The 17,230-nt window shown below is 45.2% G+C and overlaps 1 protein-coding gene across 3 annotated transcripts in view; it reads left to right on the forward strand.

Annotated features, from left to right (window-relative positions):
• The window catches only part of STRBP (spermatid perinuclear RNA binding protein), a 115,568-nt gene that overhangs the window by 82,719 nt on the left and 15,619 nt on the right, over positions 1 to 17,230 (forward strand). For all 3 annotated transcript variants that reach the window (XM_063144897.1, XM_063144896.1, XM_063144898.1), the window contains exons 8-12: positions 608 to 719; positions 3,234 to 3,331; positions 3,928 to 4,039; positions 10,410 to 10,502; positions 13,650 to 13,849. In XM_063144897.1, coding sequence (XP_063000967.1) covers positions 608 to 719; positions 3,234 to 3,331; positions 3,928 to 4,039; positions 10,410 to 10,502; positions 13,650 to 13,849 — 615 coding nt within the window. The remainder of the gene's footprint in view (positions 1 to 607; positions 720 to 3,233; positions 3,332 to 3,927; positions 4,040 to 10,409; positions 10,503 to 13,649; positions 13,850 to 17,230) is intronic.

Below are 17,230 nucleotides of genomic sequence, written 5' to 3' on the forward strand. Positions count from 1 at the left end.
TCTGAGCAATTTGCACAAATTCCTGAGCAATTTTACAAATTGCGGCCAAATCGCTCAAAGATTTGCTCAAATTGCTCAGGCATTTGTGCAGATTGGGGAAACTGGGGGGAAATGCGCAAAATGCCCGGGAAAATCCGCTAACTGGCCTGACTCGCCACAAACTGAATTGAGCACCACAGCAGGAACCAAAATGAAGACTGAGAGGGTCAAACATAAAAAAAAGTCTGAACTCCACCCCTCAAACAGATTTCTCCAACACCCCTAGCGAGATGATGCTCACTTTGGCCTACCGAACCACAATGCATTGCGGATACAGACAGATGTCAAAATCCGATTTATAGAGGCGATTCAATGGGTGCAGCTCAGTCCATAAGGCCTCAAAGCGATGAACCCGACTGGACCCTTCCCCCAATAAGTCACACACAGTACATCCTTACCCTCTGGTAGGGTGACGTCCATAAAATGTAGCTGCCAAGGTTGCGGGACCAGCAGGCGTCCTCTCTTGTGGCAGAAGAGAAATAATAAACCTAGCGCAAAAGCCTCAAACGAACGTTGTCTTTTCCTCATTGCTGCTGCCCCTACTGATGGCAGTTCAAATGTCTTCTAGCCGCTGGAGCTTATATGTGAGAAAGCAATTGGCACGTGCAATAGACCCTTGGGTGCCGGCGAAGCTCTGCGGCGAGTGATGGAGTGTCTGGCATCGGGAATTCTGCTACCCGGTAAGGAGTTCCATACATAGCCACTCCTTTCTGGGGCGCTAATTACACAATCACGCATGCACTGGTTCAGCTGTGTGCAAGCTCGTTCTTTACATAAGAACATAAGAACTGCCACGCTGGATCAGACTGAGCGTCCGTCTAGTCCAGCACTCTGTCAACCAGCTGTCGACCAGGGAGCAACAAATCAGGATGTGGTGCAACAGCACCCTCCCACCCTCAATGGCCCTTATTCCTAGATTTATTTATTTATTGCATTTCTATACTGTTCATTAGGCGACGCTCTTTGGGCGGTTCACAAAAATAGCTAAACGTGTACATAAGAATGTAAGAAGAGCCCTGATGCTGGATCAGGCCAAGGGTCCATCTAGTTCAGCACTCTGTCCACTCATTGGCCAACCAGCTGTCGGCCAGGGACCAACAAAGCAGGACACGGTGCAACAGCACCCTCCCACCCATGTTCCCCAGCAACTGGTGCACACAGGCTTAGTGCCTCGGATACTGGAGATAGCACACAACCATCAGGGCTAGCAGCCATTGATAGGCTTCACCTCCTCCAGGAATTTATCCAACCCCCTTTTCAAGCCATCCAAATGGGTGGCCATCACTACATCTTGTGGTAGTGAATTCCAAAGTTTAACTATGTACTGTGTGAAGAAGTCCTTCCTTTTGTTTGTCCTGAATCTCCCACCCATCAGCTTCATGGGCTGACCTCTTTGGGTTCTAGTCTTTTGAGAGAGGGAGAAAAATGTCTCCCTCTCCACCTTCTCCACATGATGCATGATTTTCTACGCCTCTATCACGTCTCTCCTTAGCCTCCTTTTTTCCAAGCTAAACAATCCCAGCTGTTTTAACCTTCCCTCAAAGTCCTGTGAGTTTCAGAATTAATTCTTCATATTCAAAGACAACAACAGTGACAAAAAATACATAGAATTTAAATTAGTGATTGATGGGGGCTAGTTCTGCCTTCTCCAACCTTGCGCCTTCTGGATGTGTTGGCGTTTTTTCTATAATGTGAAGAAAGGCTTTGATTAATATCTGCATGTGTCCCTGATTTGTATATACAATAAAATAGTGCCATATTTTATAAAAAATCTGATATTTTGCCTTTAGCTAATATCCGTTGGTACATCAATTTTTTCTGCCATGGGTGTTTGCCACAGCTCCATGTACCAAGAAGTCAATGATACAAGTTCTGCATATTATCCTCCAAGTTGCCATCAGCATGAACACGATTAATTCCTTAGATATCGCTTTTTCAATTGTTCTTCTCGTATTGTTATTAGACCCAATGTTGAAGTAAGATATAGTTTACTGTGTAACATTTTTCCATTTCTGAGAATAATCACGTTCTGAAACTGTGACACAATAGCATAAGTCTGGTGAGTTTTTACAGTCGTACTTCATTCATTCATAGGTGTTTTCTAAACAGGCAAATTCACTGTGTGCAGTTTTGTCACTTTTAGTACAGATACTGATAGTTGTTAGCATACATTTTATTAGACAATCTGCAGCGTTTTGCAATCTTTATTCTGCCTATATGAGATGGTATTTGAAGCCAATGGGCCCGTTTTTTATTTTCACCCTGCCCTTCATTTGAAAATAATAATAATCCAGGATGGGTAACATCAATATTAAAGAACTATCAACAATGTAAAAATAAAAAGTAAAACTCTATTAACACCAGTTAGCAGCAGCAGAGTTAACCAGTCATAAATTCATGGAGGACAAATTTATGGAGGATAAAGCTATGAATGGCTGTTTGTCCCAATGGCTCTATGCCACCTCCAGTGTCAGAGGCAGCGTGCCCATGTACACCAGTTGCTGAGGAACAAGAACAGGAAGGGGTTGTGGGTTTGCCATGAGCCGCTGGTTGGCCACTTGTGTGAACAGAGTGCTGGACTAGACGGACCCTTGTTCTTAAATGTTCAGGAAAACCAGTTAACCTGGCACCGAAATGATAATAAAGTTGGTCCCAGGTTGGTCTTGGGAGAGGGCATTCTGGAATTGGGGTGCCACCTCAGAGAAGGCCGTGCCTCATGTTACCGCTCGTATTTCCACCAGTGGTGAGACGAGACCAGCCTCCAGTTTAGCCGGGAGAAGAGAAGATTGAGGGGAGACATGAGAGCACTCTTCAAATACTTCAAAGGTTGTCACACAGAGGAGGGCCAGGATCTCTTCTCGATCCTCCAAGAGTTCAGGATACGGAATAACGGTCTCAAGTTAAAGGAAGCCAGATTCCAGCTGGACATCAGGAAAAACTTCCTGACTGTTAGAGCAGTACGACAATGGAACCAGTGACCTAGGGAGGTTGTGGGCTCTCCCACACTAGAGGCCTTCAAGAGGCAGCTGGACAACCCTCTGTCAGGGATGCTTTAGGGTGGATTCCTGCATTGAGCAGGGGATTGGACTCGATGGCCTTGTAGGCCCCTTCCAACTCTGCTATTCTATGATTCTATGACCTGAGGGTGTGGAAGTAAGGCTTTCATATTGACCTTCCTACTTTCTTGGCCATAGGTGGTCCTGGTGTACATGATCCCTGTGAGCGGGAGCCGACGGATGCCTTGTCCAATCTGACTGTTCAGCAAAGAGAAGCCATCACCCATAGTGCCCAGGTAAAGCAGGCCGACTGGAGAGTGGGTGGGTGGGTGGTCTCCTCTCACTCCTCTTTTGAGCTAGCAAGGGCTTGGAGACATCTTAGCATGTGCAGCCCTCTGGGCTGCATGTTGTCTATCCCAGGAAAAAACACATCTCTTTCTGGGAGAGAAGGTAGACTGGGGTGGGAACATCACCACCAATTTCCCCCTCAAGTTGGGTTTCTTTCTCACATGCAGTTTGGTTCCTTGGCGCAATTTTAATTAATTTAGAAGGAGAGTAGGTTTTATTGATTTGTGTTTTTAGTTTTTTAATAATATTCATATAACGCCTTTCCCCAAATGTCACCAAGGTGGTGTACGGTAATTCGAGTAAAAGCTTTAATGCACAAAAATATATACCCAATACAGCACATAATTCCTTTACAAGAAATGATACCGCTCGGGCGTTTGTTGTTGATGGGTAGCTCTGGGCTGGGGGTTTTCTCTTTGTTCGTGGATGCTTATAGCTAGGTGGTTCAATTTATGGGCAGAATAGAGTTTGATATGTCGAAGAGCTTGCAGTGACGAAGGCAATCTTAAGATCTTTCTTTCTTTCTTTCTTTCTTTCTTCACAGCACGCATTGAGACTGTCAGCTTTTGGCCAGATCTATAAGGTGTTGGAAATGGATCCCCTCCCTTCCAATAAGTCGTTCCAGAAATATTCGTGGTCGGGGACCGACAAAGAAGGTAGACGATGTGGGGCAAAACAAACTGGAGTGAAAATCTCCATGCCAACTAAGCATACAACAAGACTTAGTTTTTTTTACTGTTTTTGTGTCTGAATTAGGGCCGTGTAAGCCTCGGCGGCCATTTTTTTGATGGAACTGCCATTTTAAAGCACAGCCCTAGGACTCTGTAATGCTGGAGCAGCCTACTACTCCCAGCATGCACTGCCTGGGAGGACTGCACTCAGGAACGGCAGGCACTCATGGCCTCGCCACTGCCATCAGCACAATCTGGTAGTGAGCGGCTCTTAAGGGAAGCAGGTGGCCACGAGGCGTTCGTGGAATGTGCGGTGACCCCTCCATAGACTGCCACATCCCGGATGGTGTCAGTGTCCTAGCACTGTGCTTTAAAATGGCGGTTCTGTCATAAAATGGCCGCTGGGACCTCGGATTTCTGAGTCAGGCTTGCACAGCCCTAGTAGGACTGTTGTGACACCTGGGCCTTGGCACAAGCTTTCCAAAGAGGTTTGGCAGGATGTCTCCGGAAACCTTCAGGAGGGATGTGTGGATTTTACAAAATCCATTCCGTCTACGTTTCATGGATTGTCAGGTTCCTTTCGTTCCATCATCTGCTAATTGGCAGGACAAATTTCTGAATTGGTGCAAATTTGCACTTGCGAAAATGTGCAAGTTCCCCCCCCCATGTGCATTTTCATGCTTTAGCCTATGGGGAAATGCACATTTTCAGTGGTGTTTTTTTTTAAAGTTTTACATATCTTTTTACAATTAAATTTGCCTAAAATTCTAGAAAGTGAAAAAACAGTCTGCAAGTCGATGGAACCCACGTGACTCATAGAATAGCAGAGTTGGAAGGGGCCTACAAGGCCATCGAGTCCAACCCCCTGCTCAATGCAGGAATCCACCCTAAAGCATCCCTGACAGATGGTTGTCCAGCTGCCTCTTGAAGGCCTCTAGTGTGGGAGAGCCCACCACCTCCCTAGGTAACTGGTTTCATTGTCGCACTGCTCTAACAGTCAGGACGTTTTTCCTGATGTCCAGCTGGAACCTGGCTTCCTGTAACTCGAGACTTGGGGAACAACCATTCCTCTGCAGAAACCGACATCCCTAGGCAAACATGCAAAGTGTATCATTCTAAACAGACTTTGGGGATAGGATATAACAGTTGTTTTTTAGTCTCTTCTGGAATTTGAAATAGGTGTGTGTGTCTGAGATGCAATGTGATGTAATGGCTAAAAGATTGGACTTGCATTGGAAGACCTGGGTTCAAATCCCCCCCCCCCCTTAGCCACAGAGCTTGTTGAGTGACCTTGGGCTGGCCACCAGGTTTCAGCCTAACTCACACAGGGTTGTTTTGTGCAGGAGGAAACACTACAGAATGCACATCATACATTAATATTGTATAGCTCGTAAGCAACTTCAGCACTGTGTTGAAGGAAGAAATGAAAAGAAAGATTACGTTTGCCGCCTTGGGTTCCTTGGAGGAAAAAATGCAGGATAGAAATGAAATAAATAAGGTAATAAGAATAAAAAGTCCTGCCAAAGTTCTTGTGTTTTCCAACTGCGCTGCTCATGTGGCACTTCTAGATTTTCCTCTTTTAATATTTCCTGGATGCACAGCTCAGAATTCGAACTCCCGACAAAGGTCAGGTTGCCTCTCATTTGCAATCTGGAAGTCACCAGTGATTTGCACAGTAGGTGACTGTGCAAAAACTCATACGATCCCCAGATTTTTGGCTTCCTTGATTGGGGTTCCCAAACCCAGCAGGGGAGAAGCGTTGTGATAATTTTTTGTGCCGGAGGCATCAACCGACCTCTCGCCACGTTCCACAGGGGCGATTTAGACGCAGGAGGCCTCGAAGCGTTGAGCGTGTTGGGCGCAAGAAGTGGGTTCCTGCACCCAATACAGCCTGTCTGTCCTTTAAGTGCCAGCCGTGACCCTGTGCTGTTCTCCTGGGGGAGCTCAGTGAAGCCACCCCTTATCAACAGCCATGTGCAGGGCTTCCTGGCAATTAAGATATCTTCCGTACTCGCTGCTGTCAGAAATATAATGGCTTTTCGACACGTCGGTAATGGCAGTTGGTCCCGGCCATTTATTTTTAAAGTGAGAACATTGATCGTTTGACACTCTCTATTACTGGGGAGTTTATTGCTATTAAGGCCAATGATGAATGTCGATAGATAGCCTTATTTCTTCTCTGTTCCCTTCCAAGCACCTGATGGATGTTGAAGCGGGGATGCTTATGGAAGAGTTATTAGCTTGCAGCCTCTTGATAGACTTGCAGGAGGGATTCTCACGTTGAATATGGTTTGTTAGTACCCCAGTGGAATGGCAGGGTGGGTGGGTGAATGGGCAGAGAGAGGGGAATACAAGTTTTGTATGTCCAGCTAAGTTTTGCCAAGGGGAATCCAGTAGTTATATCCACAGGAAGTAAGCTTCATCACACATGACACTGGGGCACTTTCCCCCAACCTGGGGCCCTATGGATGTATTGGACTGCAATTTCCAGAATTCTGGAGTTGGAGGAAACAAGCACTGTCTCTGGCTGGGTTCACACAGTATGCTAACCCATCATGGGTTATCGTGTTGTCTGAACGCAGAGTGTTTTCCGCAGGATAGCTTGTTAACGATGCCGTGTGGTTTATTTTTCTCACACAAGCCACCTTGAGAATCCATGGCTGGTTGTTGGGTTGTTCAGGGTGGCTAACAAGCTGCCCTGCATGGTTGATGAGCAACCCTGCAGAAAACGCGCTGCGTTCAGACAACATGACAACCCGCCCTGCGGAAATATGCCACTATGTTAAAATGTACCACTAGCTAGCTTTAAACTCCAGTTAGAAAAGGCCGTTCCTGTGTCTAAAAGCACTTTGAAGGTATTAAGGACTTTTATAGGGGCACGCATAGTTTTTGGTAGCGCCTCCCCCAATTCCACGACACTTGTCTCATCCACGAGTTGCCAAACGCTGCAGTCCCTCAACAGAGGCAAGCAAAACTTTCTCCACTCAGCCACAACTCTGAGATTTCCCGAAATGTAAAATCAATATTGTCTTGTATCTTTTCTCTCCTCGCTTTTCTTGTGGTGGTTTTTTCATTTCCTGACTCCATCCATGCCCTTTGTTTAGAACATTAAGGGCTTTTTTTAGAAATAGGACCAGCTGAGTTCTGGGCTGGGAAAACAAGACCTGAGTTCACACTGGCAGGTGGAATCGAGCTAGACAGGAGGTATGACCTTTGTTCTGCCCGACTTGGCTAGCAGGAGCAGAAGGTAGCTTTTTGACCATGTTTTTACCGCTGTTCTAGGTGTAGGGATGGGAAGGATTTTATATTTTTTTGGCTTTGCAATTAAATGAGAAGTTACCCAATTTTGCATTTGAAACCAATTTGCAAATGGAGACGTAGTCATGCTTCGAAATTGGCAGTTCTCCAAATGTTACAACGGAGTTCTCTCATTTTAAAAATGTGTGTATTACAGGAAAGTGTCCACACGAATGCATCTATTAATCAATATCATTATTTCTTGCTTGGGCCATAGGCCATTCGCATACAAAACGGCGAAGACAAAATAAGGCAAACACAAAATAAAACAAACCCTAAAATGCTTAAGCTAAAATAGATTCACGATACATTGTATAAAATTCCTTTAAATTAAACCATAGCCATTGTTAAAAATGGATCATTATAGTTTGAAAGTTAAAACAACTAGGGAGACCATTAAATCAAAACATTCCCAGAACAATCAACGATCAATCTATTAATGAAATTAAAACGTATGAGGAAAATTGCTTGAAGAAAATATGTATATTAGTCAAATGGTGTACACAAACTGCTTGTATTAGGAGAAAATGGCTGACCAAACTGTCTACGAATTTTCAAGCAAATGCTTTGTTTTAAAAAATTCTCAAAGTTTGGGACGAACCGCACTGAAGTTTGGAAAAAATGAGAAACCCAAATTGGCCGATTCATCCCTGCCTATGTAGGTGTGGCTTGCTGAAGGCATCTCCTGCAGTTCGTGGACAAACGGCGATTTGCCTGGCCATCTTTGGCGTGTGTGAATGTGGGTGACCACACTCATTAGCCTGAGCCCAGGTGGGCAACCTGGTGCCCTCCAGATGTAGAATTTGCATGATCCCTGACCGTTGGCCCTGTTGGCTGGGGCTGATGGAGTTGTAGTCCAAAGCATTTGGAGGGTACCTACTAACCTAACCCTCCTTAAACAGGTTGTCTGTATCCTCCTACCAGTTGGCAAGTAAAATGGCAGAGCCCATAAGCAGCATTTTGCAGGTGCCTTATCAGTCCTTACAGATCAGTATCATCTCGTTGAAACGACAAGTGCTCTCAGGTAGAAAAAGTCTTTTCCATCACCTGTCAAGCAAACTACCCCAGGGATGGGCCTGCTCTCTTTCTGCCCTTTGACACACAGAACAGCTTGCCTGCCTGCATCTACCTGTGAAGTGAAAAAGGAGGATTTTGCCACACATGTGAGCTAAAACAGCCGTCTGTATGGGCTCAGGCAATCCTTTTATCTATTGATTATGTGCCTTCCGGGTTGGGTTTATCACATGCTTAACAGCTGTCTGCATAGTACGTAATTAAGGGTGCAATCCTATGCATGTTTAGAGAGAGAGAAAAGTCCTACAACTCCCAGCATTCCCTAGCCAAAAAACAAGCTGGATTTAGGGTAAATCCTATGTATGCTGGGAGTTTTAGGACTTTCTCGCTCTAAATATGCATACGAGGATGATGAGGGGTCTGGAAACAAAGTGCTATGAGGAGAGACTGAAACAACTGGGCATGTATAGCCTGGAGAAGAGGAGATTGAGGGGAGACATGATAGCACTCTTCAAATACTTAAAAGGTTGTCACACAGAGGAGAGCCAGGATCTCTTCTCGATCCTCCCAGAGTGCAGGACACGGAATAATGGGCTCAAATGGCAGGAAGCCAGATTCCGGCTGGCCACCAGGAAAAGCTTCCTGACTGTTAGAGCAGTACAACAATGGAACCAATTACCTAGGGAGGTGGTGGGCTCTCCCACACTGGAGGTCTTCAAGAGGCAGCTGGACAACCATCTGTCAGGAACGCTTTATTATGAATGCTTAATAGACGCCTTATGAACGTCATCTAGACGCCTGACATTGTGCATGTGTGGAGTGATATACTTCTGAACTATTATGATCTAAATGTTTTGCTCTTAGGCAGTTTTGTAAAAACGTAAAATGCTACTGTGAACTTCAGTGCTGGTGACGTTGGACATTATTTCTATTTCTGTTTTTCTTTATTATTTTTTATTGTGGAGGTTTTGCACTGTTGGATTTGTTTAAAGGGATTTAAGAACACGTACCAGCTAGGAGAAATTGTTCTGTAGATTGATTACAAACTGTACATATATGTTGTATGTATCACTTATATCTCTAATATATTGCGTCTATTTTACATCTCTAAGTGAATTTTTGTGGTTGAGCATTATCACCGTTATTGTGCTTTAGGGTGGATTCCTGCATTGAGCAGGGGGTTGGACTTGATGGCCTTATAGGCCCCTTCCAACTCTAGTATTCCATGATTCTATAGGATTGTGCCTGAAGTTATTTCCTAGGCAAGGGGTAGGGAATATCTGGCCAGTGGGACGCCCCTCATTTAGCCTGCAAAACTTAGACTCTGGAAATGCGACAAACTCCTTAGCTGCCCAGAATCAGCCACGTTTCCCCCACGCACAGCTAAATAAGCTGTCATTGCAAGATTGCGTTGGAACCAATCTAAACTGTGACGAGAGCTGGAGAGGCCAGGATGCTAGACTGTACTCACCTGATATGTTCAAGCTGCCCTCTCACCCAAGGTTCCAGGTGAGTGACTCTATTTAAAAAACAATCATTAGGGTTTTGTATAGGCTGTGATTCCATGCAAGATTTGGTGGAGATTTGGGCTTCCTGCGATCCTAAACTCCCTTATTTTTTTAAAAAAGAAACAAACAAACAAAGCATAGCATGTTTCTAGTCCTTATGGATGGTTGAAAAGATGTTCTTGAAGGCGAGTGAGTGGGCAATGCCTACAATTCTGAAGACAAATGAGAGTGGCACTTGGCTTCAGTGCCCTGGAAAGATCTTTTCTCTCATTTCCGATGGTTAGCAAAACCAGAATAAAATGGAGAGGAATGTAGAATACATAGCGCAAAATTAGAGAAAACCCTGCAACTTTTAAACCAATTTACGCAAGTTGCAGAATATCTCAGCACAGAATTTTAATTTGGGGGGATGGGTTGTTTTTTTTAGCACAGCCCTGACTGTAAATAATTTACAGTGCCTGAATGTTTTGTTTTATTCTATCCCCAAAGCCCATATAACGACGAGAGGGATTTTTGTCTTTTTCTTTTTTTTTTAGGTGCTGGCTCCTCTGCTTTGAAGAGGCCTTTTGAAGACGGGTTGGGGGATGAAAAGGATCCCAATAAGAAGATGAAGCGAAACTTGAGGAAAAGTAAGTCTATCTATCTATCTTCCTCTGCTTTGCTTCCAAGGAGGTGCTATTGAAGGGTGTTGAACTGTTGAAGAACTGTTGAAGGGTGTGGATTCAAAACCTTGCTTGTGTGTTCCTGGTCAGCAGCTGGATGGCCAGTGTGTGAACAGAATTCCAATTCGTCTCCCTTTCCCTAAGTTGCTTGTCCCCCCGTTCCTTTCTCTGCTTGTGTGGCCTCCACCTCCACTGTGAACATTTAGATTGGAAGTGCCTAGCGGGCAGAGACCTGTAGTCTGCCTGTGTTACTCTGTAAAGCACTCAGTAAAGAGCAAGTTGAACTTAATCCTCTTCTGTTTCATGTGGAAAACTCAGAAACAGAGATTGCCTTTAGAACCACCAACTATTTCTGCTGTTCTGCACTTTTTAGTAGCCAACAATGATGTTGGGTTTCCAAAAAAACTTAAAATAAGACATTTTTCCATTGCCTTCAATAGACTGAGATCTGATTTCGCATGTTTGACTTCTACTTAGTAAACAAAACTAAAGACATACGCCATGTTAATTTTACTTGCGTATAAATATAGAATTCTTTCCCCCCAATCAAATATTTCAATTCAGCCACATTTGGTGTATTGGGAGGTGGGGCACCTTTCAGATAAATTGCTCTTAGTACGTGTTAAACATTATATTCAAACAAATTGAAAGCTTTGGCTGGAAATTATTTTCCTTGGAAGCATTTTAAAACATGACAAATCAATAGCATACAAGTCCCTTAACATAATTTAGACTTTAAAATAAATGAATAAAGGCACCAAAGACTGTTAACACACTATGGGTGCATGTTTAAACAGAAAGAAGTCCTACAATTTCCAGCATTTTTTCTGTCTAAACATGTGTACGATTAAGGGTGAAATCCTTAATGTACCCTTTTTTAGTATGCCTAAACAGCTGTGCTCCTTTCCTGGTCATCTGACAAAAAGCAAATTTCAACTTTCATTGTATTCTGGTATTTTATTCCAGAATACTGGTAAGAATATAAGAAGAGCCCTGATGCTGGATCAGACCAAGGGTCCATCCAGTCCAGCACTCTGTTCACACAGGGGCCAACCAGCCATCGGCCAGGGATGAACAAGCAGGACATGGTGCAACAGCACCCTCCCACCCATGTTCCCCAGCAACTGGTGCACACAGGCTTATTGCCTCGAATACTGGAGGTAGCACACAACCATCAGGGCTAGTAGCCATTGATAGCCTTTGCCTCCAGGAATTTATCCAACCCCCTTTTAAAGCCATCCAAATTGGTGGCCATCACTACATCTTGTGGTAGTGAGTTCCATAATTTAACTGGTATTGTATCCCAGTTACCTAGTCTAACTTACATTGTATTAATTCTTTTTTACCCTTCTGCAGGCATCATTTACCTTGCGAATGCTGGCATGCTTGTGTTACCATCAACACTGCTTTGTGTGAATGGTCACTGTACTTAATTACATACATTTAAACTTTAATGGAATTATCGGTCCGTACTTCTTGCATTTCATTTCCCTCTGGCCTCACTGCTTACATTCCCTCCACCTCTACCCAGATATGCATATATACCTGCCAACTTGGACTGTGATGCTATACACCACCAATTTGGATGGCTTTCAAAGGGGGTTGGATAAATTCCTGGAGGAGAAGCCTATCAAAGGCTACTTAGTCCTGATGGTTGTGTGCTATCTCCAGTATCCCAGGCAGTAAGCCTGTGTGCACCAGTTGCTGGGGAACATGGGTGGTAGGGTGCTGTTGCACCGTGTCCTGCTTTGTTGGTCCCTGGCCGACAGCTGGTTGGCCAATGAGTGGACAGAGTGCTGGACTAGATGGACCCTTGGCCTGATCCAGCATCAGGGCTCTTCTTACATTCCTATGTACACGTTTAGCTATTTTTGTGAACCGCCCAAAGAGCTTCACCTAATGAGTAGTTTAGAAATGCAATAAATAAACAAATCTCGGAATAAGGGCCATTGAATCCAGTGGGATTATATCCCCATTAACTTCGCATAGGATTGTGCCGTAAAGATCACGCGTCATGTATCTGATGAAGCCGACATCTGTCCACAAAGGCATATTGTGTTTCGTGATTCTTAAGGGGCTGCTCACATTTGCATAGAACCAGCTGTGTGCTGGTGTGTGCAGCCCGCTGTGTCCCGCCTGGTTCCTCCCACTAGTGTGAGTGGCTAAACCAAGGGTGGCCCAACTTCGGGGGCTCCGGGTGACAGTTTCAAATCCCTGGGGGCTGAACCCTCGCCGCCAAATTTCGATGGCAGCAGTGGTTTTAAAGCTTGGTCTTTTTCAGCCACCATTGTGGGTTGCTGCCAAAATTCAGTGGCAAAACGCTGATTGTTTGGCCTCTGCCACTACAGCAGCAAATTCAGCAGCAAGGGGGTTAATTAGACCTATCCTCCGATTGGAATCCACCAGGAGACGAGCCTTCAGCGTGGTGGCCCCCCTCCTATGGAATTCCCTGCCTCTGGAGGTCAGGCAGGCACCAACTTTGTACTCCTTTCGGCACCTCCTGAAAACGTTGTTGTTCCTGGAAGACGTGATTTTATTTGCACATTGTTTCTTTTAAAAATGTACTTTCACTGTGGTTTTTATTCTGTTTTTTTTTCTTTTATTCTGTTCGTCCACTGCTCCAAAATTCGTGAACGGGGAAGCGGTATATAAATACTGTAAATAAATAAACAAGGCCGGGAAAGGTGTGTGTTGCGCACCCATAGACTAAATGAACCAATAAGGGCTTTTCTACCACGCCATCCAAACTGGGGGTTTGGCTTGTTGTTTTCCAACAGGCCAGGGTTATGTAAGCCCAGAACAAACCCTGTTTTATGACCCTGGCTTGTAAAGGGAGCAGTGAGCCAGGACTGCTGGTTTGGATGACACACTAAAGAAATCAATTTGGGGAATCCTGGTTTGTCATTCCATGCAAACACGGTCTTTATTTTCATTCATTATGTTACGAATTAATTTTATGATACAATGCATTTGTAAAAATGGAAATACTTACACGGGAAAATATAGCAGTGGACGTTTTCCTAGAGAAGGCTTTCTGCCCCCCATCACTGGGGCCAATCCTGTAGTGTCCCTCTTCTCAATCTCTCTCTCTCTCTCTCTGCTCCACTCCGCCAGTCCTCGACAGCAAAGCAATAGATCTCATGAACGCCTTGATGCGTCTGAACCAGATACGGCCCGGTTTGCAGTACAAACTGCTTTCCCAGTCAGGCCCCGTCCACGCCCCGGTTTTCACGATGTCTGTTGATGTGGACGGCACGACGTACGAAGCTTCCGGCCCTTCCAAGAAAACAGCAAAGCTCCACGTCGCGGTGAAGGTAAGGCTGAGTAGCAGAGAACTCTTAACGCTCGACAATTGCGACCCCCGGCTTAGGGTCCGAAAAGCCAGGAACCCCCTATGTCAAATATAGAGTTAACATAATTTTTGGATTCCTCCCGGCGCCTCCTGAAAACGCCGTTGCTTCAGGAAGCTTTCTGTGAATGACTTTTACCAGGACGTGTGTTTTATCAGAACTTCGTTCTTTTGAAAATAGTAGTTTTTAATATGGTATTCTTATTGTTTTGTTCTGTTTGTTATTCAGTGCTTGGAAATCCTTTAGATGGGGAGAGGTATATCAATATTGTAAATAAATAAATACATCCCAGCATTATGAGCCTTCCCCAACACATTTTGGTACTTCTGAGTCCTGGAAGGAGAAACTGAGCTCCGTTTCTGAAGCTGAGAGGTGTTCATTATATGCAAATCTGCAACGTTTCAGGCTTGATGTCTTTCCAGGAGAAAGAAGCAGAGTTTGAAGCCAATGATAAACAGTGGGCCTATGGATATAGACAACACGATAGTCAGCAGTGGGGTAATAATTTCGGCAGTTGTTTATCTATGGAGTGCTCCCCACACAACATGGTAATAATCAACTGTGGTGCGGATTAGGATCAGCGTTGAATTGGCTTTCAGTCAAAGCTGAGTTGGCTCATTCATCCCCCCCTCTCCCCCCCCCTCAGTCCTCCTGCTAGTATCCCATCAGCCATTGCTGCCAACAATCTATCCTGCCGGCTGGACTAGAGTGGCAGCCACCGCTTTGACTGCTCTTGCCCTGCGACTCAGTGGCTGACGAAATAACCAATGGTGGCAGAGGAAATACTCAACACAACATGATAACCCATGGTGGGTTAAATTATGTATTTATTTATTTATTACACTTATATACCGCCCCCATAGCCAGAGCTCTCTGGGCGGTTTACAGAAATTCTAAAATTGAGATAAAAACAAGTATACAAAATTTAAAATTTTAAAACACAGAAGAACATACACACATAAAGCATTAAAAACCGTTAAAAAAACTAAACATGTGGGTGATTAAGATGTGCTGCCATATGCCTGGGCAAAGAGGAAAGTCTTAACCTGGTGCTGGAAAGATAGCAGCGTTGGCGCCAGGCGAGCCTCGTAAGGGAGATCATTCCAAAGTCTGGGGGCCACCACCGAAAAGGCCCTGTCCCTCGTTGCCACACTCCGAGCCTCTCTTGGAGTAGGCACCCGGAGGAGGACCTTAGATGTTGAACGTAGTGACCGGGTATATTCACATCGGGAGAGGCGTTCCATCAGGTATTGTGGTCCCAAGCTGGGTAAATAACCAACCATTGACTCTTAAAACCACCATTGGTTATCTTGTTGTCTGAACCCAGACCCTTGGCTTAGCAACCTTGGGTTCAAGTCCACCTCAGTCCACCAATTCTTTTGCCCTGATCAAGCAACCCATTGGGATGTGCAAAGAGAGCACCTCAGTTCTCCATCTGTGAAATGGGCATGATGATGGTGGCCCATTTCATATAACCGTTCTTGGAAGGAATGAGATTGTGTGGAAGTAACTTAGAAGTGGTAGTTGTGTGTGTGCACGCGTTGATGCCAGCGTTGACATGCAAACTGGTCTGTGTGAATACATCGATCGCTGTTGCAAATGTTGGGTTTTTTGGTCCGTTTTCAAAATCAGGAAATGGGTTTGGGGTCTAAATTTCCTGCCTGTTCCTCTCCGCCCCCCTCCACAACCATCCATTTCTAGGCATATGAGAGGGAGGATGGAGCTGCATGGTGTCCTACCCGTTTTGGGTTAGGCCTGCAGGGAGAAGTTCACCTACAGCCAGCTGAAGAAGAAGCCAAAGCATCTTCTTTCCCCCTCTCTGAGTCGATAGATCCACAATCACAGGAAGCCCCATCTGTGGTTTTCTCTTTCTTTTTTTTTCCGGGCTCTTTTCATGTGTTTTGAATGAGCTCTTCGTTTTTCAGAAAGTTCATCTGGCAACTTCTCTTTCTTCTCGGTTTTTGGAGCTGCAAGAAACTTTCCCTTTTTGGTTTCACTCGCTTTGAACATGAAAGCGGCCCAAAATATTTGATAGCTGCTCTTTCCCCCTCTTCTTCTCCCAGGGCGGCATCCCTTCCCGGCCACTTACTAAGATTCCTCCTCCCCTCCGCCCTCACACATACTATTTTAAAATCCTTTTAATATTTTGCCTTGCAAAGTCTTGCCTGCCGGTTCCTGCCCCTGTAGAGAGACGGTGTGCCTGCGATCCTGCGTACGTGTGTTTCTGCCCCTCCCTGGTAGGGTCTTGTGGCTGAGCGTCAAGGCGTTCCTCGCCTCCCCCCTGTACTGGGGACACTTTATCTCCAAGGCAGCAGCGATGGGCAAGTCTGGATGCCCTGGCTCCCAGCTCCCAGCCTGATCAGTAACTCCCGTTCCCCTGATCAGCATAGCCTCTGAACTAGAATCAGAGCCCAGAGCCTGATTCCAGTTCAGCCCACTCCAGAAATGTTCTGAGCCTCTAAGTCAGTCTCCAGGTGTGTTGGACCTGCTAACTGGGGATGATAGAAGTTGCAGCCTGACACATCTGGAGAGAGTCTGGTTGGGGAAGGCTACTTAAAGTAATTGCTGCGGGCCTTGCAACGTGATCGTCAATTTGAAAGAGACCAGGAAACTACTCATATTCAAAACTGGACCCATCCCAAAGCCTCCAGTCGCCATTTTAAAATGTACTCATAAATATTTACTCCTCCTGTGTAGAGAGGGGAGGGAGGCGGGAGCCATAGTTCCGTGGCTGCCATGTTTCAGAGGGTCCCAGGTGTGATCCTGGGTAAGGTCAGGAGAGAATCCTGCCTGAATCCCTGGAAAGCTGCTGCTGCCAGTCAGTGGTGACAATGTTGGGCTAGATGGACCAAGGGGCCAACTCAGTATATGGCAGCTTTCTAGGGTATTTTTTAGAAATGGGGGGGGGGATATTTATGACATCTATGTCCCACCTTTCTTCCGTAATGGAACTCAACTATGGCGCAGAAAGTTGGGTTCCCAGGCTGTGCCCATCCAGGTCCTGCTCAGATATGGAACTCCTGAGTCCCACAGGCACAGGCCGTTCTGCCAGAGCACAGAAAGACTGCAGAACGTGGCCTGAAGTAGTACAGAATCCTGCTTCCTGCATATCTTAAGCTTCTTTTCTTTTTTTAGTTTTAATAATAGCAAATTTCTGGTCCTCATGACACATAGAGGAGACACTCTTGGAAAGGCCTGCCTGCCGGAGTGGGAGGAAGACCTTAGGGTCCCTGAGATCAAACCTGCGGGATAAATTATGCAAAATGAGGAACATTCTGTACATTTGCATAACTTTTACAAACTCCAGAATTCAACTCCTCTTCTTTCTTTCTTTCTTTCTTTCTT

Source organism: Elgaria multicarinata, chromosome 19 (genome assembly GCF_023053635.1).
Source record: "Elgaria multicarinata webbii isolate HBS135686 ecotype San Diego chromosome 19, rElgMul1.1.pri, whole genome shotgun sequence".
NCBI classification, from domain to species: domain Eukaryota; kingdom Metazoa; phylum Chordata; class Lepidosauria; order Squamata; family Anguidae; genus Elgaria; species Elgaria multicarinata.